General features: G+C 50.3%; 1 protein-coding gene across 7 annotated transcripts in view; it reads right to left on the reverse strand.

The window, feature by feature from the left end:
* GAS7 (growth arrest specific 7) overlaps positions 1 to 23,589 on the reverse strand; it is a 200,903-nt gene that overhangs the window by 33,252 nt on the left and 144,062 nt on the right. For 6 of the 7 annotated variants that reach the window (XM_061143477.1, XM_061143483.1, XM_061143478.1 and 3 more), the window contains 3 exons: positions 16,281 to 16,366; positions 8,092 to 8,145; positions 215 to 304 (listed from right to left, as the gene is read on the reverse strand). In XM_061143477.1, coding sequence (XP_060999460.1) covers positions 215 to 304; positions 8,092 to 8,145; positions 16,281 to 16,366 — 230 coding nt within the window. The remainder of the gene's footprint in view (positions 1 to 214; positions 305 to 8,091; positions 8,146 to 16,280; positions 16,367 to 23,589) is intronic. The other variant, XM_061143479.1, reaches the window with a different exon arrangement.

Consider the following 23,589-nt stretch of genomic DNA (forward strand, 5'->3'; position numbering starts at 1 on the left):
CATTTTTGCCCTGTGGACTCTCTGAGGTTTACTGAATAATCTAGACTCCAAGTGGGTCTTAAGTTTCCAGCCTCCAGTGCTCAACTGACTGCCAGCTGCTAGGCTTCATCTGGAGAAGTTGCTTTGCTTTGAGCTCCAGGCTCCTCCCGCCCCTCTCGGGTGCTCACCCCCGGCCCCTGGGACCACAGCACAGGGAACACGGAGCACCACTTACCCAGAAGTAGTCACAGTAGCTCCACTCGGTTGGTTTCAGCAGTTGCTGCTCCGGCATTGTGTCTGGGTGAGGGAACGTCACGCAGTTTATCTGGAAGGCACAGAACACCAGAGAACACGGCTGGGCTAGAGGCTTGGGACAAGCTGGGGAGGCTTTGGTCCCAGGATACAGCACTCAAGAAGTCTCCCTACAGGGCCAGCTTGGTAGAGAACATGCACTGGTATCATGCGGTGGTCAGCATTCAAATGAGGGGTGATTGGCATTCACCCCCATCCCACAGGGGCTGGAATCAGTCCAAACTGTCTTAGAGAGCAGTGCAACGGGACTTAACAACACAGCAGATATTCAGAGCCCTCCACTAGTGACTCTTACTTGTAGGATTCTCCCCTACTCCTGGCACATGGTTACAGGGACTTAAGTACACGGTTTTCACCACGGCTCTGTCTACATAGCAAAAGGCTAGAACCCAACTCTACTGTCCATTGGCAAGAGAATCATTAGAAAGTATGAGACAGACACGGACAGGAATCATATCCATGGTGAAAGGCCCAGCAAGACGTTCTTCTGTACTGATAAGGAAGGTAGAGGACAGTGTTACATGGGTGGGTGGCTGGGGAGAAGAGGTGGAATAGTATTTTACAGTTTGTTGTCTTAGTGTTAAGAAAAAAAAAAAAAAAGGAGGTAGGAATAGATATCAATTTGGCATATTTCTGGGAGGAAACTGATGACATCTTTTGCTTCTAGGGAAAGGAATTAAGTGGCTGAGCATCCTGGGTGAGAGGTTATCTTGTGAATTTTATCTCAGGATATATATTCTATAAATATATCAAATTAAAAGACAATTGCTCCTTAGCAGAAAAGCTATGACAAACCTAGACAGCATATTCAAAAGCAGAGATAACAATTTGCTAACAAAGATGAGTATAGTCAAAGCTATGGTTTTTCTAGTAGTCATGTACAGATATGAGGGCTGGATCATAAAGAAGGCTGAGCACTGGAGAATTGATGCTTTCGAATTACAGGGCTGGAGAAGGCTCTTGAAAGTCCCTGGGACAGCAAGGAAATCAAACCAGTCAATCCTAAAGGAAATCAACCCTGAATATTCATTGGAAGGACTGATGCTGAATCCTTTGGTCACCTGATGCAAAAAGTCAATTCACTGGAAAAGACCCTGGTGCTGAGAAAGACTGAAGGCAGGAGGAGAAGGGGGCGACAGAGGATGAGATAGTTGGATGGCATCACTGATTCAATGGACATGAATCTGAGCAAACTCTGGGAGACAGTGGAGGAGAGGGGAGCCTGGTGTGCTACAGTCCATGGAGTCGCTAAGAGTCAGACACGACTTAGCAACTGAACAACAACATACATTCTGTGAACCAAGAGAGCTGAAGTGAGGACCCCGGGTGTGTGCCTGGGGCTAGCTGGCCCAGGACAGAGCAGTGCGGAGATGTCTGGGCTCTGTCTCAGACTTTTCTGCCCGAGCCCGTCTGCAGCACTCCTGGCTTTCCCGGCTTGGCAGCTGTGCCTTCGCCGCTGACCCTGCTGATGCTGCTTCAAGCCCTGCGTCTGCTCCTGGAGAGTCTGCTAATTTGTTCTGGGAGCTGCAAGGCCTCAGGAAGGCAAGGCCTAAGCCCCGGCAGTCTTTAACCCTCATCACAATCCCAGCAACTGCTGAAGTGGGAGTCGTCAGACGTTCAGGGGGAGAACAGTGCAGAAAATCCCCGAGGTTCTGAACAGAAGCCACAAACTCCATTGCTAGAAAGCCATGCAAACAAGTGTGGGGCTGCATGTCATGGGAACTGCAGCTCAGGTTGTGGGGGGTGACCAGCCTCCACATTCAGAATGGGGTAGGGTGGGGAGGGTCTGTCTGTGGGGGCGGGGAGCAGATTCCTCTCAGCTCCCGCCAACTGCTGTCAAGTTAGAATGAAGAGTCCAGGGCTGTCAACTCATGTGATGACTTGACAGTAGTGGAGAATGAGGATTTATACGTGAAGTATCTCAGTGCTTGAAAGGGAAAGTGTTAGTTGCTCAGTCATGTCCGACTCTTTGTGACCCATGGACTGTAGCCTGCCCAGCTGCTCTGTCCAGGGAATTCTCCAGGCAAGAATACTGGAGTGGGTGGCCAGTCCCTTCTCCAACGTTGGCAATTCACTCATGGTTAATAACAGCAACAACAACCCCTTGCAAGTCAAAGCAACTCCTCTGCCAGCCCAGTCAGGTCCACGGGTCCCCAGCCGCAGCCTCTGGTTCAGGGGCTCGGGGGTGGCTGGAAGTAAGTCCAGTAAATAGCCCTCCTTCAGTCTGGGCGGGGGGAGAATACAGAAGAAATTCCAGCCAAGGAAAAAGCCACCTCTTCCCAGATACTAGCATCTGGTATGTGGTAAGGGCAGAGAGTCCTGTTCTGGAAGGAAGCATGATGCAGGAGGCAAGACCATGGCCAGGGGTGACCCAGAGAGCCCTGGACATGGGGAGCACGGAATTCCACCAAGGCCCAGGTGGGTGCCCAAGGCAACCCTGGGGTGGGGAGTTTCCCCCCAGTGCCCATCCCACAGCCACCCGAGGCATCACTGGCCTGCAGTCTCGGGGGACAGCCAGCCTCTCAATGCCCAGCTCAGGCAATGGTCTTCCCCAATCCTCTTTTCAGGCTGACACCCCAGAGAATGTCCAGAGGGGAGTCTCCTTCTGGAAAGCAGGGCCGGATTCCACAGCCTCACATGGTCCTTATTTCACGTTCCAGCTTTTCTTGCCTCAACAAATAATGATGATTACAGCCCATCTTTATTTTGTTTCATTATGTAGCCCATGGCAGTTGCAAGCAAATGTAATAATGACAAACTATGACATTACCCTGGGCATTAAGAATCAGGGAGTAGGAAGTTGAAGGTACTGAAGAGGGGATATAAGGGTCTTCTAGAAGGTGCTGTCCAGGGTCTAGAAGGCAGGGGGTACCACAAGTGGCCCTGTAACCATCACTGAAGGAAAGCTAATGGGGCTGGGGGAGAGGGCTTGGGGGAGGGCTTGTGGCTTCTGCCACTCTGAGGGCACCAGCCCTCAGAGGGACTGGCCAGTGGCCCCAGAGTGCCCGTCTCCACTCAGTCAACCCTGATTTTGGTGTTTTTCGGGCCCAGGAATCGCACAGGAATTTTCCTGAATCCTCGCAGAGCCCTGCACCCCCCTGGTGGTCATCTCCAGAACTGCACCTCACCGACCCCACCATGGGAGGCACTAGTGAAATGCGTGGAATTCCTGGGAGAATTCCTGCCAAGAGCTTTGGTGGATCTTCACTTCATCCTCCCAGGAACCCCACGAGCTGGGTCACACTAGCCTCATTTGATTAACTGAGGGTCACAGAAGTATTTGCATCCATGAGGCTGTACCAGGAACACTTGCTCGTCCGCGGTTCATGCAAACCTTTGTTGAACGGCTACCTGGTGCTGCACACTAGGCTAGATCTTTCCAGCACTTTGCACATGTCCATTTGTATTTCTCCTGACTGCTTATGTAGCATCTCTCTTCCTTTGCCAGAGAGTCTGAACCAGGAGAGGAGAAACTGCCCTGCTCCCCGCTGTGTCCCAGCACAGCCACGGGACAGGAGCTGTCAGTGTTTGTCAGTACAATGAATAGAGGCTAGAGACAGAAGGGGTGGTCTCTGCCCTCAATGGTTTTACAGCCTGATGAGGAAGGCAAACAAGGAAATAATGAGTAATTGCAAACTTCATCTGTAATGGTGGAGCCAGGATCAGAAGCCAGCCAGGTTAACCTGGCCCTTAACCTGTGTCACACGACCTTCTAACACGCTTAGACGTAACTATGCCATGTTCCCATCCAAGGCAGGGGTGCAAGTAGGAAGGGGTGCTGGATGGGGGAGCAGAAGAAGATGCCTTCTACCCTGTACTGTCTGGGGAAAGTTCCAGGGGTCCCTCCCACTCTTGCTCCCAAGATCATCACCCTCAACCAGCAGCATCTTCGCTCGGGGACCGACTCCAGCCCGCAGTAAACGTAGTAACTTAACACCTGCTCTGCTCCCAATGGGCCCACTGAACAGCTGGGGTTCCACCAGAACCACAAGGGCAGCCCCCAGAATCTCTCTGGGGGGCATCTTAAGGGGGCTACAGCCACCACAAAGGCATCCAACCATGGTGCAAGAGCTGTTGAATTCAAGCGCAACCCAGCCAAAGGGCCTCATGAAGGGCACAGTAAAGACGGTGGTTTTACATCTAAATGGGCTCTGAACTTCCTCCTTTGTTGTTGTTTAGTCAGTCCTGTCCCATTCTTCACACCCCATGGACTGCAGCACGCACACCAGGCTTCCCTGTCCTCCACCATCTCCCGGAGTTTGCTCAAACTCTAGCCTATTGAGTTGGTGACGCCATCCAACCATCTCATCCTCTGTCGCCCTCTTCTCCTGCCCTCAATCTTTCCCAGCATTCGGGTCTTTTCCAATGAGTTGGCTCTTCCCATCAGGTGGCCAAAGGATTGGAGCTTCAGCTTCATCAGTCCTTCCAGTGAATATTCAGGGTTGATTTCCTTTAGGATGGACTGCTTTAATCTTGCTCTACAGAATTTCCTCCTGGGGAGAGGCTAACGGGGAGGGTATGGCAGAGGCAGAAGCCAGAGCCGGACCTACAAAAGCAGAATAGAAATGCCCCCTAGTGCACACACGTCTGGCCTCTAAGCTCCCACCCAGGGTCCCGGGCCCCAGGGGACCACACCAGGAACCCAAGGCCAAGGACCAGAGGAGCCCAGACTCCTCTTTCTAGGGCAGGAGTGTGGCTGGCTGGCTTGACTGTCATCTGCTCTTGCATGCTCTAGATTTTGATGCATGACGTTGGTGCCGAGGGCTGTGAACTGCCATCACCGCCCGTCACTTCCAATCAAGCCCACTCACCGCCAGCCCTACCCGGGGCTCCACTGCTGTCAACCAGCACACGTGTCTGCCTCTTCAAAACTTCTTCCAGACCCAGTGGGCCAGGGTGTTGTGGGGGGGGGACAAGCCAGAGAATCAGAATGAACCTGGGTCCTTGCATCTCAGTCACATTGGTAGCCAGACTCAGATGCCTGGTTCTATCCATCATTGCCACACAGGCCTGCAAATCTCTGCTCCTTCAGTCAGACCGTGCGAGAGGTCCTCACCCCAATCCCACATGCCAGCAGGAGGGAAGCTTGGGCCCCAGCTCCATGCTCCCCCCTCAGCCCCACCCCTGCAACATCGCCTCCCAGGGAAACCACGAGCTCTGCAGGATCAGGACTCAGAGGAAGGAGCTGCGGGTGGAGAGAGAGTACTCCCCGGGAGGGAGAGAGCCGAGGTACAGAGGTCTTCAGCTCCACCGGCCAGCCAGCAAGGACACCGACCTCCAGTCTGGAGATGAGCAGGGCCACCTGGGCTGGCAGCCGGCAGACCCAGGTTCACAGCCAGGGGGCTCTGCTCCTCACTCACTCTGTACCCCTCCTCAGTCTCCCCAGCAAAAAGTCCATAAGGCTTGAGTGTTTGTTTTAAACCCCTGGGGGATGTTGGTTACAACCCGAACTTTATAGCCTCACCCTGGAGGGACCAACCTAGGAACCTGCATTTTAAACAAGTACCCCTGAGGCTCTGGATGAGAAGCAGTCATGCAGGGCAGTGGGAAGAAGGAGGGAAGGTGGTGAGGCAGGGATGGAGGAGGTGAGTTGCCAGGAGACCCAGGGCCACACCCAGCCCACGCAGACAAAGCCCTAAGCTCTGACGGAAAGGCTCTAAGCTCTGATGGAAAGGCAGACCAAGGCAGGTGACCCAGGCCCCACCCTGTGAGAGGTGCACCATCACCCAAGGGAGGCGTAACCCTCTGCTTCCCCCTTTTCACTTCTCTATTCACTATCCTTCTACAATGCTAACATATTCCCCCTCTGGCACTTTCTTCTCCCGATTTCAGAAAACTTAAGGAGCTCCTACTTTGCCCTAGCACCCTAGGGGCTTTTTGCAAAGATGCACCCACGGGAGGTTTGCCTGGGAGGTGGAGTGGGGTGGGGGTCTCCCATGCCCTGCCCATCAGCTCCAGTAACAAGGAAGCTGTTGCTTGCCCCACACTGAGTCACTTGGTCCCCCAGCTCAGAGGGCAACTTCCAGGGGGAGACTGCTGGTGGTAAGAGTTTGGGTCTCAGATATATGCTTTAATACACAGTATTTGTTTACATTGTATATTAACGCATGTATGTGGAATCTAAAAAAAATGGTATAGGTGGTCTTATTTGTAAAGCAGAAATAGAGAACAAATGTATGGATACCAAGGGGGAAGGGGAAGGGTGGAAGGAATTGGGAGGTGTGGATTGACATATATACACTACTGATACTATGGATAGAGTAGATGAGTGGTAGAGCCTCGTGTAGAGCTCAGGGAACTCTATTCAATGCCCTGTGCTGTCCTAAATGGGAAGGAAATCCAAAAAAGAGGGGATGTATATATACATATAGCTGATTTACTTCACTGTTCAGCAGAAACTTAACTCGACATTGTAAACCAACTCTACTCAAATAAAAATTAATTAAAAAAAAAGGGGGGGGTGCACAGGTTTCAAGCCCTGATGCTTCCTAGCTGTGTGACCTTGGGTGAGGTCCTGTTCTGTGCCTCAGTTTCCTCATCTGTAAATAGGGCGATGAGGAGGCTAGTGTGAACTGAGCACCTACTGTGTGCCAGGCTGTTCTAAGGGCTTTCCAGGTATGAACTCACTCAGTCCTTACACCATCCCTAGCGCGCACATGCCCACCATCTCCCCATTGTGCAGACGGGGACACCGAGACACAGAGAGGCCAGGAAAGCGTCCCCAGGTCGCTGCCCAGCTCAGAAGTGCTGTGACTGATACCCTGGCTTCAGAGTCTAGGTTCCCCGTCCCCACACCCATCTTGGTCCAATCACCCGCCCCCTCCCTCAGTGACTGGAGACTAGAATGGGTGCTCAGAATCCTACTGGTGCATAATAAATGCACACGCAGTGGCAGCCATTATGATTGTTGCTGTCACTGCTTGCCCACTGCTTCTTCCCAAGTGGATGTGCAGCCTGCATGAGCCGGGGCAGGGGTCTCCCTCTCACTTCCATCTCCGTGGGGGTGGGCATCAGGGCAAGAAGTGTGTGATGGGGCCTGAGGGACCCATCCCCCAGCCCCAGCTCTGCAGCACTTGGTCAAAACCACATACCCAGGACCACACTTCTCCCGTCTCCAAGTTCTGGGCTATCTGAGCAGACCGACAAGTTGTTTCTCTACGTGGAGGGACGTTGACATTCAGTGCCAGCTTTCCCCAAGCACAAGGCTGATGTGGGGTCGGGGCAGGAGGGAGGCAAGTGGGGGAGGTCCTCTTCAGCCTCCACGGGGTGGGGGGAAGCGGTGAGTCTTGGCAGGCTTTCCGAAGAGCCCTGGGAGACTGTGTGGCTGCTCTAGGCAGAGGCTGCCTGCTTCCCCATCAGGAACTCTATTCTTAGGGCGCTTTCTCTTGCTTTTAACTTTGACGTCTTCCAGAAGTTACCCCGCACAAAAGCCACCCTGCCATGGCTGTAATTTACACGTCATGTCACTTGCTCAGAGCACAGTCCACCCCCTCCCACCCACTCCTGCACACCACCTTCCCTTGCCCGCCCTGCGAAAAATGGTTTCTGGCATCGTTCTGAGCACCATCCTTCCACTTGTTTGCCCGGAGAGAAAAAGTGAAATAAGAAATCAACAGAAGAAGGGCTGGGGCAAGGCAGCAGGGGCGGGTGGGAAACTTCAGCTACATCCAAGCTTTGGAACTTCCCAGATTCTAGGCTGGGCATCGCTTCCACTCAGAGGTCCACATTGCCATGGCAACAGCCCAGCCGTGGACCAGAGTCCCAGCCTGCCACCCCACCTGCCACGCGGGAGCCACTTACTGTGATGGTGTTTTCCTTGCTCTGCTTTTTGCTTGGTGACGAGGATCCCAGGTTCTGGGGAGAGAGGCAAGAAACATCGTCAGAGCTGTTCTCCATATTGGACATCCTTTCCCTTTGGGTTCCCTGAAGGTGGAGGGATGGGTTAAAAGCCCTGTGCCAGGGAAGTTCAAGGATGCTCCTTCAGTTGCTGTTAAGCCCTAAGTCACCATGTTCTGGGAAGGGGCAGGCAGGAGCCTTCCATGCCCCGGCTTGAAGGCGAATGGGAGGAAACCTCCAACACGAGCTCTGAGAAAACTGCTCCAAAGCAGGTCTGCCTCCTCATCTCCCCATTGGTGGCTGGGAGCGTTAACCCTTCAGCTGCCCTCTGCTGGTAAGCAGTTCTGAGCGCTGTCTCCACCTGCAGAATCTACCCGGGAGTAGAGAGTTAAGGTGGACGGTGGGCCACCATCTCCTGGTACGGGATTCAGAACAAGACATCTTATTCTGAATTCCCCACCTTGTCCAACATATCACACCCCGGATCCATGCACTGTGGACTGGGGTGCTCGGCCACACCTCCGTGACTTGTCACCCTCCCTACCCCAAGAGCAGGGAGGCTGTGTTTCTGCTTCCCTTCAGACTTTGGGGTTGCCTTTTTAGGTCTTTCCTTTGCTGGCAAGAAGACCCTCGTCCCAAGGACCACTGGGCCCACAGGAGCTCAGTAACTTGCCTCTAGTCCCTGGATGGCCCTGGAATGGAAAATTCAAGATTGCCAGCTGAAAACACCACAATGATCCTAAGAGTCTATGGCCCTGACGGGGAAGGTTAAGTCTGGGTCTTTGCTGTCCCATCAGCTGTTACATTAGGGACTCAGTAGGGTCCCTGAGCAAGATGTGGGATGTGCACTCCTGTCCTGAGCCACACGTCGAGCTGGGAAGCAGGCTGGCCCCTAAGGCATTGCGGCAGCATCATGTGTATCCCGGGACTCACAGCCTTATTCTGTCTCTAGTGGGACGGAAGAAAGTACCTGCTAGGCCTTTATAGGGAAAGGCCCAGAAAAAGCATGGAAGGGCTTCTCTAGCAAGCCCCAGGGAACCAACAGCTCCCATCCCCACATCCAGCACAGCCCTGGATCACCCAGCAAGATGAGTGTCTTGTCGGGGTCGGGGGAAGCCAGCCCCTGCCTCAGGAACCCAACTGCTCATCAGGCAAAATAAGGAGCTTAAGGGAGTTCCTGCCCATGGTCCCCTTACTCCTGGACTCTTCCCCGCTAGACCCACCCTCAGCCCCTCACTCCCACCCAGATCTACCATGTCCGGTAAGTGAAGTCCACTATTGAAAACTGACATCCCTGGACTGTTCAGCTTAAAGGGATCTTTAAACATCGTCATTTCATAGATGAGAAGATGAACTCACTGCCCTTGACATCCCGTCAAGTTAACTTGGCTCTGAGCCTCAGTTTTACCTGTTGCCAATGGTCCTTAAGCTCTGGAGGCATCAGATTAGCTGAGGACCTGCCCCCTGAGTCCTCCTGACCCCAGGAAGTTACTGGCATCACCATCATTGTACAGATGAGGACACCGAGGTTTGCAGACATCAATGTGCTCAAGGACACAAGGCAGGTAAACAGAGCAAATGACACCCAAGCCCGAACGACTCTTTCCTGCCTCCCCATCCCTCCACTTAGAGATCTGGGACAATCTCTTATTTTTCCAAGTGTCTCTGCAGGGGCCAAAGAAACATCTCTGTCATCCACACACACTGACTTGGGGACTGCTGTGTCCAAGGCTGTCTGGGATGATGCTGGATACAGAGGTCACCCTCCTCTGCAGAATCTCAGCCAGAACACGAGGGCAAGCAATAGCACTGTGAGGCGGGGGTGGGGATGTTCTAAGCGTGGGTGCGGGTCTCTGCCCTCCTAGCTATGCGGTTTTGGCTAGTGCTGCACACGGGGGTCACAGGGTCCTCCGGGTGGTCTCGTGTTCTGTCTTTGCTGCTGGTGACCTGTGCCCATTATCTGAATGTCGTAATACATAAACATCACATACAAGCATATATACACACATACTCACACACAGACACATACACCCTGCAGCCCTCCACTGAAAGGGCCCAGGTGGAACGACATCTCAGCCACGCTGAGAATACTTGCTATAACGAAGTGGTTTCTCTCATTCAAGCACTAACCAGGCCCAACCCTGCTTAGCTTCCGAGATCAGATGCGTTCAGGGTGGCATAGTTGTATTAAAAACCAGAAGTGGTTTTTAACATGATGCCCTGCTAAAAGGAACCCAGGCTCCTTGGAGAATCGACTAGTTCCAAAGGCCAGGTGGACCTGGAACTCCTGTGCCAGGAGGTAAAAAAAAGTGTTCAGCGAATGGTGTGATATAACAAAAGGACACAGACACCAGCTCAAAGGGGCTTCCACCCCCAAATTTGGGACCACTGAAGCGTTACTCTGAATAATAACCTCATTTGGAGTAAAGAGGACCATCCATTTTGGAGTAATGTGGATTACTCCAAAATGTGGATGGAGGAGGGGCAGCATTTTTTTTTTTTAAACAGAAGAAGGTCTATAAAATGTGTGCAAGGAATTCAAACATCACCACTGGCAAACCTCAATGTCAAAGACTCAGGCCACAGTCAACATGGATGCTTGAAAAGGCTGAGAGAAAAGGCTGGTAGGAGACAGAGCGTGCACATGGCCTGACACTATCACCCCACAGATCTTACATATATGTGTATGTGTATATGCCTGTATTTGTTGCTGCTGTTAAGTTGCCAAGTTGCATCTGACTCTTTGTGACCCCATGGACTGTAGCCCGCCAGGCTCCTCTGTTCATGGGATTCTCCAGGCAAGAATACTGGAATGGGTTGCCATTTCCTCCTCCAGGGGATCTTTCTGACCCAGGGATTAAACCCAGGTCTCCTGCTTAAGTTAAATGATTGGTCCATTGTTCCTTTATAATATTCATTCTGCTCTTACAAATGCTTATAAATGTCCATAACAAAAGGGTTTTTTTTTTTTTTTTTTAATTTCTCTTTCCTATGCTTCTAGAAGGTTTTTCTCCTCTTTTTTTTAAACCTCTCCCCAGCCTGGTTTCCTGGCCTCACCTGGGCTGCTTGGCTGGCACTGTAAGGACCCATCAAGGGTGGTGACAGATGAGGCAGTACCTGTGAGACCATGGCTGGTCATTCCCAGCTGACTCCATGGGCCCGTGGCTCTGTGATGTCTTCTGAGCCTGATCTCCTTGCATGTGAAGAATCTGGCTCCCACACCCTCAGCTGGTAGAACCCAGTGTGAAACCTCTCAGGGGCTCCAGCACTATTAAGACAAAACCCAAGCTCCTAAAAACAGCCTTGAGGACTTCTCTGGCCTCCTCTTCTGTCTTCCCCACACTTGCTAACACAATAAACCATAGTCCTGCTTGGCCTCGATGGCTTTTTCAAAATCATTGCCTCTAAGCATCCACATATGCTGTTCCCTCCACCTGGATTGCTGTTCCCCTACCATCATTCTCGACCAAGCTAAACCTCTGCTGATTTTTCCAGTCTCAGCTTTTATTAAAGAGCCCATCTCCAAACATTTCCACCACCACTTGGTCAGGTCTTTAGAGCACACACTCCCCTCCAGCCCCACCACTGCCAATATGAAATCAACATTTGTCTCTCTCCAGCCCCAGCTACTAACCTCTATCAAGTGGAAGTGCTAGTCACCCGTCATGTTTGACTCTTTGTGACCCCCCACGGACTATAGCCCACACAGTTCCTCCGTCCGTGGGATTTTCCAGGCAAGAATACAGGAGTGTGTAACCATTCCCTTCTCCAGGGGATCTTCTTAACCCAGGGATTGAACCTGGGTCTCCTGCATTGCAGGCAGATTCTTTACCATCTGAGACACCAGGGAAGCCCTAACCTTGACAAGACAAGGGCTTTATCTGTCTATGACTCAGTGCCTGACAAAGAAATACATGTTCAATAGAACATGAGCTATTTACCAAGTAGGGAAGGAAGAGACCCATTGAGTAAACGAGCTCTTAGAATCTCACCTCTCCCTTCATCAGACACTGTCTCCTCCAACAGGTCCCTTAAGTTTTCAAGCTCTTGGTCCTACTCCCTTTCCTCTCTTCTGCATCTAAAGACAACCTTCCTGGGGAACAGTTCATGGAAAGCTAAAACAGTTGGAAAGTGAGTCACAAGAGTCTAGGCTCTGGTGGGCATGTTCCTTGCCTTCCTGCACAGGGATCAGAGGGGGCTAAAATCACTGTAGCCCTGGCAGGCAGGCAGGCAGGGGACAGGCTCAGATGTGCTTCTGCCAAGGCCAGCATGACTATTCCCAGTCTCTGATCCCCTAACCTCCCATCAAGTGGGTCCCCTGCATCCATCACCTATGTAGCTCACCCCAGGGCTGCACACTTGCAAACCTCCACCGGGTGGCACCAGATTACCATCACCTATGCCCAGCCTTCCAAGTAAGCTAGGGGTGGGAGGAGAGGGTGGGCACCCTCGGGGGCTGCAGGTCACCCAGCCACTCAGTTCCACCCATGATGGTACAGACACATTTCTGGTTTCCATGAAGATTACACATGCCCCCCACCTGCCCAACATTCTAATTTTCTTAACTTTCTCAAGGAGGGGCAGCCAACAGGCAGTAGTAAAAGGGCACAAGAGAGGTGTGACAAGGTACTGTATCTACCCTGACCCAACATCTCAAATGGCCATGTGTTCATTCCTTCATTTACTCACTCACTCATTCATTCATTCACTCTTTCAGTATTGCAGCGTGCTCTATCTATCAAAGCCACTCAGTCGTGTCCAACTCTTTGTGACCCCACTGACTGTAACCCATCAGGCTTCTCTGTCCATGGAATATTCCAGGCAAGAATACTGGAGTGGGTTGCCAAGCCCTCTTCCAGGGGATCTTTCTGACTCAGGGATTGAACCCACATCTCTAGCCTCTCCTGCATTGGCAGGTGGATTCTTTACCACTGTGCCACCAGTAATATTATTAGGTGATAATTGTCACTAATTATAGTTGACAGCCTGGGATGGGGGAGTAAACACTGAGCTTGCTGAAGTGCGCTTATACATATTCTGAGGACCATTTATCGGTAGTGCTGTCTATAAATACCAACCCTTCTTAACCTATTTCTATGACTGTTCTCTGGTGCCTCTGTGGACAGCCAGCTCTGCAGGAACATGAACACTTTCACAGCCTAACAGGCTAACGTTCTACCTTACCGTGCTGCCAACTGGTGGACACACGTATTTTGTTCTCTCCATGTGCTGCACTAGTTATTTTTGTTACTCTGATGATCCCTCACCTTCTGAATGTTACCATCCAAAAAAGGAATACATGGGACTCCACCTGTCCTGAAGCAGCGCTCAGGCCGGGGTCTCCAGAGCTGACCTTTCCTTCGTCCCCAACACCTCACCTCTAACTCTTTGTTTCTTAGTTCTCATTGTATCTGCCGTCTATAAAAGTAAAATGTGTTTATTTTAGAAAATTTAAAAAAACCTTAAAAGTCTAAAGAAAATAAACATCACCTTCGACTGAAGTTTCTCAACCTCAGCACACTTCATCTTTTCAATTTGGCTAATTCTTTGTTGTGGGGCTGCCCTGCACCTTACTTAGTAATAGCTCTGGTCCCACTGACCAGATGCCAGTGACACCCCCTGCCCAGCTGTGACAACCAAAATATCCAAACATTGGCAAATGTCCCCTGATCGAGAACTGGACAGAAATACCAATGTTTGGGTTTATTTTTTCATCCAGTCACATGTCTTCATGTATGGGTAGATTTCCTTCTCCCAAACAAGATGGACCATAAATGCAGCTTTGGGACTTCCCGGATGGCTCAGCAGGTAAAGAATCCACTTGCAATGTAGGAGACAGGCAGGAGACGCGGGTTCAATCCCTGGGTTGGGAAGATCCCCTGGAGGAGGAAATGGCAACCCACCCCAGTACTTTTGCCTGGGAAACCCCACTGATAGAGGAGCCTCGTGGGCTACAGTCCATGGGTTCTCCAAAGAGTTGGACACGACTGACCGACTGAACATACATACATACATGCAGTTTCATTCTGCTTTTTTCATTCACTATTATGGTCTCTGCATTTTCTTAAATCAGTACATTTTCTCCAGAAGAATGTGTTTTCATGGCTGCATGGTACTGTTGGCCAGACAGACGTTCAGGGCCGTTATCCATTTTACCCATCCCCTGTTACTGGACAGTTAGGCTGGGTCAAGGGCTGTATGCTTGAGTGAACAGCTTTACACAAATCAGAATCCCTGCGTGTATTCCAAGAACAGATGCCTAGAGGGAAATTCCTGGGTCAAGGTCTTACAGCAACACAATGTCCAACCAGCTTCCCAGGAGGTTACAGGGATCAGGATACATGTTGCTTTAAATGATTTAAGTAACAACTTGAGAGTGTTTCGGGATGGGGTAGTCATGTGTCATTAGAGAAGGAAAGAAGAATGACGGGGGGAGGGGCGGAGGGGACTGTTTCCAATATCCTTCCTTGGTGCCTCTCTAGTTGCTGAGAAACCACGGCAGAACTTGGGCTGACGTCTCAAGAAAACACTGCAGTTGGGTAGCATATGAGCTTCATTTCGAACAGACCGACAGGCTGTGTTGAGAGGGGGGCTCTGCAGGAAACACACAGGGCCAGGGCTGTGATGTGTGCTGTGAGCAGAGGATGAAGGGGACACACACGTGCTGCTACAGCTAACTGTGCCCGGATGCTCGCCTGTCACAACACGGCCCCCCACCTGAGGCAGCAGCAGCCCCTGGGGGCTCATTAGAAACAGAGAACCTCAGGCCCCTCCCCAGACCTCCTGAATCAGAATCTGCATTCTAACAGGAGGCCTGGGGTGATTCGTCCATCCATCAATACGTATGGGGCCTCGCCTCACCCCGATGTCCCAATTCTCCTCCAGAGTTTGAACTGAATGGACCTGAGCCCAAGGCTCAGCCTCCTAACACAAGAACATAATTAGGTTTCTGAGGTTTCTTGCCCCATATACCCAGGTCGGATGACCGATTTGCACGCCAGGACTGCTACGGGCCTCCACTGGAGTTTCCTCTGGCTTCGCCCCGCCCAGGCATAGTTCACCATGTTTTGGGTCCTAACACGTGCTCTCATGCCCCTCTCGCCTGCATTTTTGCTAAGTGTCACACATTGGAGCCGCTGTGACCACAAGGTCTTTCCTTTAGGGACCAACACACAGAACCCACTGCTGTTGACAACAAGCAACTATTGTTATCACATCATCGCCACCACCATCCTTGGGGCCTGGCATCTTAACTCCTGAAAGGGTTGGTTTGGAGGCTCCTGCTTAAGGACATCTTGTGATAATTCACGGATGGACCACATAAGACCTGTCCCCGGTTCCTTAGACAGAGCTTAAGGCCACTGGAAGAATCTGGCATCGAGTCCGGTCTGACCACCTGGTAATTGTGTCAACCTGCTCGAGTCACTTATCTGGTCTGGGACTCTATGACCGCATCTGTAACACGGGAATGGTACTGACACCTCTTTCCTACGTTTGCACAAGTTTCGGCTGAGATGACACATGGGAACACAGGATGGGAATCTTAAAACACACTCCCATGTCCTTCTACTCTGCAGCTGCCCCTCTCTGGATGATCAGATGTGACAAAATGTTTGACTCAGTTCCACTCTGGGTGAAGTCTGGGGGTGGGAAAGCGCCAAGCAGAGAAGGAAAATGGCCTGGACTCACCCGTATTCTTAAAGTGTTGGAAAATCTGGACTCATTAGGAATCCAGACAGCAGGATGGAACCTTCTGCCCCAACACAGAGAGGTTATAATCCCATCACCGTCAACCCATCAAAAGCATCCTCAACTTCCAGAGACTTCCAAGGCAGTCCAGTGGTTAAGACTCCACATATCCACTGCAGGAGGTTCGGGTTCAACCCCTGGTTGGTGTACTAAGATCCCTCAAGCCGTGTGGCCAAAAAAAAAAAAAAAAACTGACTATCTTCAACTTCCAGAGAAAACCAAACCATAATCACACCAGCTCTCTTGCAATCATGGTACATTGGAATGACCTGGATACCAACCTCTTCCTACCTGGGGCAGGACTGGGCTGTAGCTACCTGGACCCCTACAGTGTCCCCATTCTAACTACGCCTCCCTGGACCGACCTAAGGACTGCCCCTACCTCCCGGAACAGGGCCCCTTACCTGGGAATCACCGGTGGATTTTCGGACACTCATGTGGGCAGTCTCGGGAGGGTGCGCTGGGGTCCCTGACGTGTGGTATCCATTCACTGCGGGGACAGAAACACCGCTCAGATGCTGCTGCGCTGGCCACAGACAGGCCCCTCCGACCTTGCAGACCACAGGGGCAGCTGGGCCCCTTCTCCCACCTCATTGTCTGCCTCTGAGGGGTCTTGCACAGCCAGGACCACCTCTCTGGATCTCACTCCTATCTGCGGGGCTGGAGATGGGTTGAGAGCATCTCCCAAGCCCCAGCCCCCAACTAACCAATCTCCTGGGGGACCTTTTTGAACCAAAGAAAAGAAAGATGCTCAGTAGGAAGAGAGGCATCACAGTCCAACAATCATCGCCAAAAATAACCTCATCAGCCGTGGTCACTGGTGCGGATCAAGGGTCCAATCTCTCTCTAGAGTCAGGTGGGGACACCCCCACCCTCCTGCAAATCACTGCCCCCCCCCCCCCCCCCACAACAAGTCCCCACTCAAGGACTTCCTCCCTGAGGGCCTCCTCCCCCTCACCCACTGGAAAGTCAGTTTAATGACAAGAGAACTGGCCTCACGGGTTTCTAGGAAATTTGGCTTTGCTAATTAAGAGTCAGGGATCATATGACAGCCTTCATGAGTCCTGGTTTTGCTAAAATTAAGACAAAAAAATATTCAAGGCTCTAAAAGTCTATCCCTATGACACTCACTCATGCTCCCAACATGAGCTGATACTCCTGCTCTTCAAAGGAGGATGGAGAGTCCCGGTCTGTAGTATTTGCCAATTTCTATGGCCTCAAGGCTCCCAGAGGGGCCTATTGAAGCCCCCAACACTGCTGCCTGGTCCTGACATCACACATACACACTGAGGCTCATGCATCCTCAGTTCCCAGAGGCAGCCTTGCCCTCTCATGGATACAGTTAGTGAAGCCTCAGCTTCTGCATCTGTAAAATGGGACCACTTCTACCTAGTCTCCAAACCTACTCTGTTGGGATGAAAATCCACACCTGCAGCAGGGATCCGTTAAATTATAAAGCACTTCATGAAGAGAATGGATGAATTCTCTTTTCACGAAGTTCCTTAATCTAGTGGCCTTGAGCCCCAAACTTGTATGATCTCTGGACACCAGGAAAGCCATCTTCCTGACGCCCCAGGCTTTGGAGGATTTGCTACAACACACACACTGCAGGTCGGCCTGAAGAAAGATGGACACAGTGATGTCCACTCGTGGGTCTTGTCGCCAGCACCCAACAGAGAGGGAGGAGGTAAAGGAGGAGGGGCTAAAGTTATTACCTTTTGCCCATTCTCAGGGCAAGGGCCAGGGGCAAGCAATGGGGTGTGAAGGCCACGCCATGGAGAGCCCTTTTCATGCCGGGAGTGTGTCCCCCATTCTCCACCAACTGCAGGGGGAAATTCAGGGCACCTGTGAGCAGAGGTGCACCCAGCACCTCTGGGGTAACTGGGTCTCTCCTGATCTGAGAGTTGGCTGGAAACTCTGGAAGAAGGGTGGGCACAGATGCACCAGGACAACGAAACACTGGCCACACAGCTGGGGCCCAGGGCAGTGGCTTAGGATACAAGAAGAAACAAGTTAGTTTCACATGGCCAACCATGCTCCTGGTCTTTACTCAGGGCCCTGAAGAAGCTGCTGATTCTACCCAAGAGTCCTCTAGGTAAAAGGCAGGGGCGGCGGGTAGGATTCCAAGGGCATCACTGAACACTGAGGCCTCAGAGGAGAACCTACTCAGGTTGGCACAGGCTGTGGTAGCAATGGCACAGTAAACTGGATAGATAAATGCTACTTGTGAGGCAGTCATAACACTCAAGAAACGTAACTTCTCAAGGAGCACAGCACCGAAATGGACAAAACGCAAATGCTGGAGAATTTGAAGACAACAGTAGGAAACCTTGAGACTGCTTTCAGTCTAAGACTGATTTCGTGGACAAAAGTCAGGATGTGGAATGTCTCAGTGATTTAATTTAAAAGGCTGATTGAACTAGATGGATTAAACATCATACCCTATAAACAGAGATAATCTCTTTTTACTGAGAAGCCATGGTACATTAAACATGTTGGGCCTACTTAACCCATAAATAAAGTATCAATAAATTGCAAAAGGCATAAATAACACAAGACATATTCTTTGACTGGAAAGCAATAAAAGTAGATAGAAATAATGAAAGAACAAATAGACAAGGTCCCTATCTTTCCCCCTACCCTGACCCCAGAAGCTTGGACATTTAAGAGAATGCCCTCTTAAAAACTAATCTCAGGTCAAAGAGCAATTTCAAACTATAATTACACAATATTTTGAAAATAATGAAAAAGAACATATCAAAACAAATGGGAAAGGGCCTGAATTATATTTGGAGGAAAATTCATAGCCTTAATTATTGCATTACCAAGGCCAAGAGAATAAAAATAAATGGCCTAAACATTCAACTCAAGAATTTAGAAAAAAAATTTAAAAGCCAATAAAATTAATCCAAGGAAAACATGAGAAAAGGATATAAATATGGTACGAGAAATAAGTAAGCTAGGAGACAGGATAATATTAGCAACTCTGGTTGTTTGAGGGGTTGAGGGGTAGAGAATGACAAAGATAAAAAAGGCAGATCAGCCTAATTTGAGAGTGAAAGAAGACACAAATGCCTAGAATCAGGAATTAGACGGCAAACAGAAACTTTTTTTAATGCAAGAGATTTGATCTATAGTTCTATGCTAATAAATATAAAACTTCCCATAAGATTCAAATGATCAAAATGATTTCAAAGGATACCAGAAACACCAAAATGAGTAAAACATTTGAAAAAGGACCTCCCTGTCAAAAGACATCAGATCCAGATGATTTTATAGGCAAAGTCATTCAAACTCATGAAAGAAATATATAGGCCCACACTGCACAGTATAGATATACCTGGTGACTTTCTCAGTTTATTTTACAAAGACAGCATTGCCCTGATCCTAAAATCCCCCAAGGACAAGAACAAAGATGGAACCACTGTTCAGTTGACTACAAAAATGAATATGAAAGCTCTTACCTGAGCAGGCCTTAGTTTAGAAGCAGTCACTACCTTTAATGCTACCGGGTCCTTGTAACCCAAGGTGGTCCCCATCTTCTTGAGGGCAGTCTTTCTGATCCCCGCTTTCTCCCACCACAGCACCCCCAAAAGTGCACCCTCAACATGCCATTCTCCTGCCTGTAGCCTCCCCCAGACTGGTGGCCCCCACGCTAACAGCAGCCGGGAACCATCTAATGCAGTGGCATTTGCCCCTAATCCATCCCCTTGTTCTCACTTCAGTTCTGGCTTGTCAGCGGTTGGCTAATTACCGCTCATGTCAAAACAATTACTGGGAAAGAAAAACTAATTTTCCATTCAACCATTTCTCCCCATACAGCACCTCTCCCCTGACACCCTGTCTCACTGCATTTTATTCCAACGGTCCCCGCACCTTTGGAAAAGTCATCCTTGGGGACCTGAACCGTTACAGCTCGCCCGAGATGGTCCCGATGGGCAACCCCCATGTCGCTGGGCCCCCCGGCTTACTGAGGGTGAGGGCAAAGCTGAACATGGCCAGAGGTGGGTGCTTTAGAGGCCTCCAGCCTCCCAGGGGTAAAAATGAAATAAAATATAGTCCAGGATCACTCATAACCATAAGGACCATAATTCAGTTGGGGATACAAGAAAAAACATATATAAAATACCAAATTCAGCTGTTTTTAAGAAAAGGGAACAGAAAGCTCTATCTAGTAACTTTAGTAACTTCAAATAAAATAGAAACACACGCACACATTTCATTCCTCTTTATGGGAAGTTAAACAAAGCAAGGCGCTGGGAGATAAACAATGAGAGAAGGGGGCATATAATTTGTAGAAAGGAGAAGTCATTTGCTAGTGGAGGGGTGAATAAAGAAACAGAAATAAGACCAACAGAGAATTGCCAGCATCGTCTGCGGCCCAGAACTCACCCCCTCCCTATAACTCTGACTCCATTCCCCAATTCCAATTTGCCATGTAAGATGGTTTATCCTCCAAGCCCCAATGCCCAGGTCCTGTTCTCTAAAACACCCTAAAGGTAAGACTTAATTCTTCCAAACAAGAAAACCAGCCCTGGACACCTCCTGCGGGTGTGGCTCATCTCCCTTTTCTCTGGAATAAACAAGTAACTTCTTTTCCCAGTGTAAAGACATCTGGGAAGCCCCTGTTCTGGAAATCCTTCTCGCCTCACTCCTATGACATCTGAACCTGGAGGAACGAGGTATCTACCCAGGCAGGTGACAACAACCAATTCTGCAGGACATTCTCTGTAAGTGACCTGCAGTGAAAGTAAGGGCAGGATCTGACGGTAGGCCTTTTAAAAATATGCCGATGTGCTCTGTGAATCTCAATCAAGGCAACAGCATGGCAGTCCCAAGCTTACAAGGACAAAGAACCAGGATGGGGATGGAGGTGGGGTGCCAGGAAAGCAGAGGTGCTGCCATGGAACCCACTTTGGGAAACGCAGCTGGGGCTGTGGGAAAGTAGGTTTTAAGTCAGGTTACCAAGGCAAACACCCGCGCCAGATGGGTGGGTACCACCCCTGCCTCGCTGCCCCACTATGCCTTGTGTGGCCTTAAAAGGATGCTCTTCATCGTATTCACCTTCCCAGGTGTGTGCCCATCGGCCAGGTCTGCCTAGGGGAGAAGTTTTACATGTATAGCCCTCTGTTCTGGAAATCCTTCTGTTCTTGACATTTCTGTCTGACTACCAGTCCCCACTGCCTCCCTGGTTGTCTAAGATGTAAACTGTATTCCCCCAAAGAGAACTCACAATCTATGTGTCTATGGATGTGAAAGGTTGGAAATTTGAGTCTATTGTCCTGGTTATCAAAGGTTAAACAGGCCTTTGCAAGTGCCCCCAGGAAAGGAACGCCAACAGGAGTGTGTTTCTCAAGGTGGCGCCCCATGCCCTTCCCCTGGGGTCAACAGTGATTCCTAGCTGAGAGCCACGGAAGCGCGCTGGGTCTGGCAGCTTGTAATTCTGCAGCGGGCCAGGGTCTCTGCTTGTGCTTAGGTGGGAGGAAACGGCTGGCTGGGGCTTCCTGATCTGGAGAAGAAGATGTGTTGGGGGTAGGCCTGGGTTCTGAAGCCCCTTTCCTGGGGCGCTCTGCTCACAGGGTGCACAGCTGTCTGCATGTACTACAGACTCAAAGATGGGCCCTCCCTGATCAAGAACAGACCTCACTCCCTCCCCTGCAATCTGGCTTTCCTCAGCTGCTGGAGGCAGGCTGCTTGTCCAAGCATGACTCCTCAGCAGAGTTAAGCCCCAGGTTGGGCAAAGCCAGCATCTGAACCCAGGCTTCCCAACACCCCCACTCCTAGGGCAGCTCAATAAGAGATAGATTTCCTCCATCCCGAAGGGAAACACAATGCAAGTTCAACCCACGTCTGTCTGGGCCTAGAAGCTCAGAAAGGAATTTACTCTCCATGGCTGCCTGCTCTGTCAACTGACAGGGCAGCCACCAGTCACAGGTGGCTATTCAAATTCTAACACGTTAAATTTAAATATAATCCAAATGCAGGGTGGTATCCAGGATGGGATCCCAGAACAGGAGGAGGACAACACTGAAAAAGTTGGTGAAGTCAAATGAAATTCAGACTAGTTAATAACACTGTACTACCTTGATTTCTTAGTTTTGATAAATGGACTGCGGTTATGTAATGTGACATTAACATTAGGGGAGGGACTTCCCCAGAAGTTCAGTGGTTAAGACTCCACCTTCCAATGCAGGGTGCGTGGGTTCCATCCCTGGTTGGGGATCTAAGATCCCACATGCCATGCAGTGTGACCACAAAAAATAAAAAATAAAAATTTGGGAAACTGAGTCCAGGCTATATAATAACTCTCTGTACTGTCTTCACAATTTTCTTTTGTAAGCCTAAAATTATTCTAGAACTTGAAAAGTACTAAGTTAAATAAAATGAAAACTTCATTCTTCAAGCAGAGCAGATACATTTCAAGTATTCGGGAGCCGCATGTGGTCAACGGCTACCATCCTGGGCAGGGTAGAGACAGAACATTTCCGTTAGTGCAGAAAGTTCTAGAGGACAGAACTAGTCTGTGCTGGCATCCATTGGACCCAGCAACTCATACCTGAAATTCCCAGAACTTCATTTTTCACTCGTGTTTTTCTTTCCATCTGCCTATTACTATTTCTCTCCATATAAATCATTACTGCTGCATGGCATGTTAAACCAGCCCAAAGATGGTTTTTAATACATGCAGTAGTTACTGAACAGAGCCTTCGGTATTCTGTTGGGGTTTCAAGCTGACTTACATGGACCCCACCGGGAAACCCTGGCATTAAATGCTTCTAATAAACTTACTGAATAAACACAGCTCCCACTGTGATCTGAGAGGAGGCCACACAGTGAAAGTCCTGGGTCCGGCGCTGACTCAAAGTGGCCCCCAACATTCCAACGGTGGAGCCCAGATTGTGGGGGGTGGGTACTGGATGTGTTTCAGGCCTCTCTCCCCAGCTATAACCCGGCTGTGCTTCGGGCATCTGACAAACCTGCACTAAGAAGAACGAACTGGCCCTGTCCAGAGACGTCCTTCCAATCCTCTTTAGAAGCTCAACTCAAGGGTAAACCTGAGGGAATCCCCTGGCAAGTCCAGTGGTTAGGATTCTGGGCTTTCACTGCCAGGGGCATGGGTTCGATCCCTGGTCGAGGATATAAGATCCTGCAAACCAAGTGGTGTGGCCAAAAGAAAAAAAGTAAACCTGAGCCCCATGGTCGCCTCCACCCCTCTGCCTCCTTGAAGGGGCATTATCTAAGCTTGGCTTGGCTGGGTTCACTTGTGGTTCCCACCTATATTCTTCCTGTTTTTCCACGATCTTCAGGAACAACCATATGGGATGCTTGTAGTCAGTAAACGTGATTATGTTTTCCTTCTACATCATCCTTATGCCCCCACCCACCTTGCAGGTAACCCCCAACCCCATCACTGCTAACCAAGAGCTGCCCAGTGGCTTCAAGTAGGCAGCTTCCTAGAAAGATAAGACACCTCACTGCTTTTCACCCCCATCCCAGCCCTCACACTCAGAAGGAAATCCCAACAACACCTTCCTCTGGACCCTGACTCCCCTCCCCCATCACCTACCACCCTTCTTCTTGTCCCCCATCCTCCAGCCACACTGGTCTGCTTTCCATTCACAAATATGCCAAGGTCACTTCCACCCCAGGGCCTTTGCACCCGCTGTCCCCTGGCCCAGAACAATCCACAACCACCACCCTCCACACATGCTG

This window comes from Dama dama, chromosome 5, assembly GCF_033118175.1.
Source record: "Dama dama isolate Ldn47 chromosome 5, ASM3311817v1, whole genome shotgun sequence".
NCBI classification, from domain to species: domain Eukaryota; kingdom Metazoa; phylum Chordata; class Mammalia; order Artiodactyla; family Cervidae; genus Dama; species Dama dama.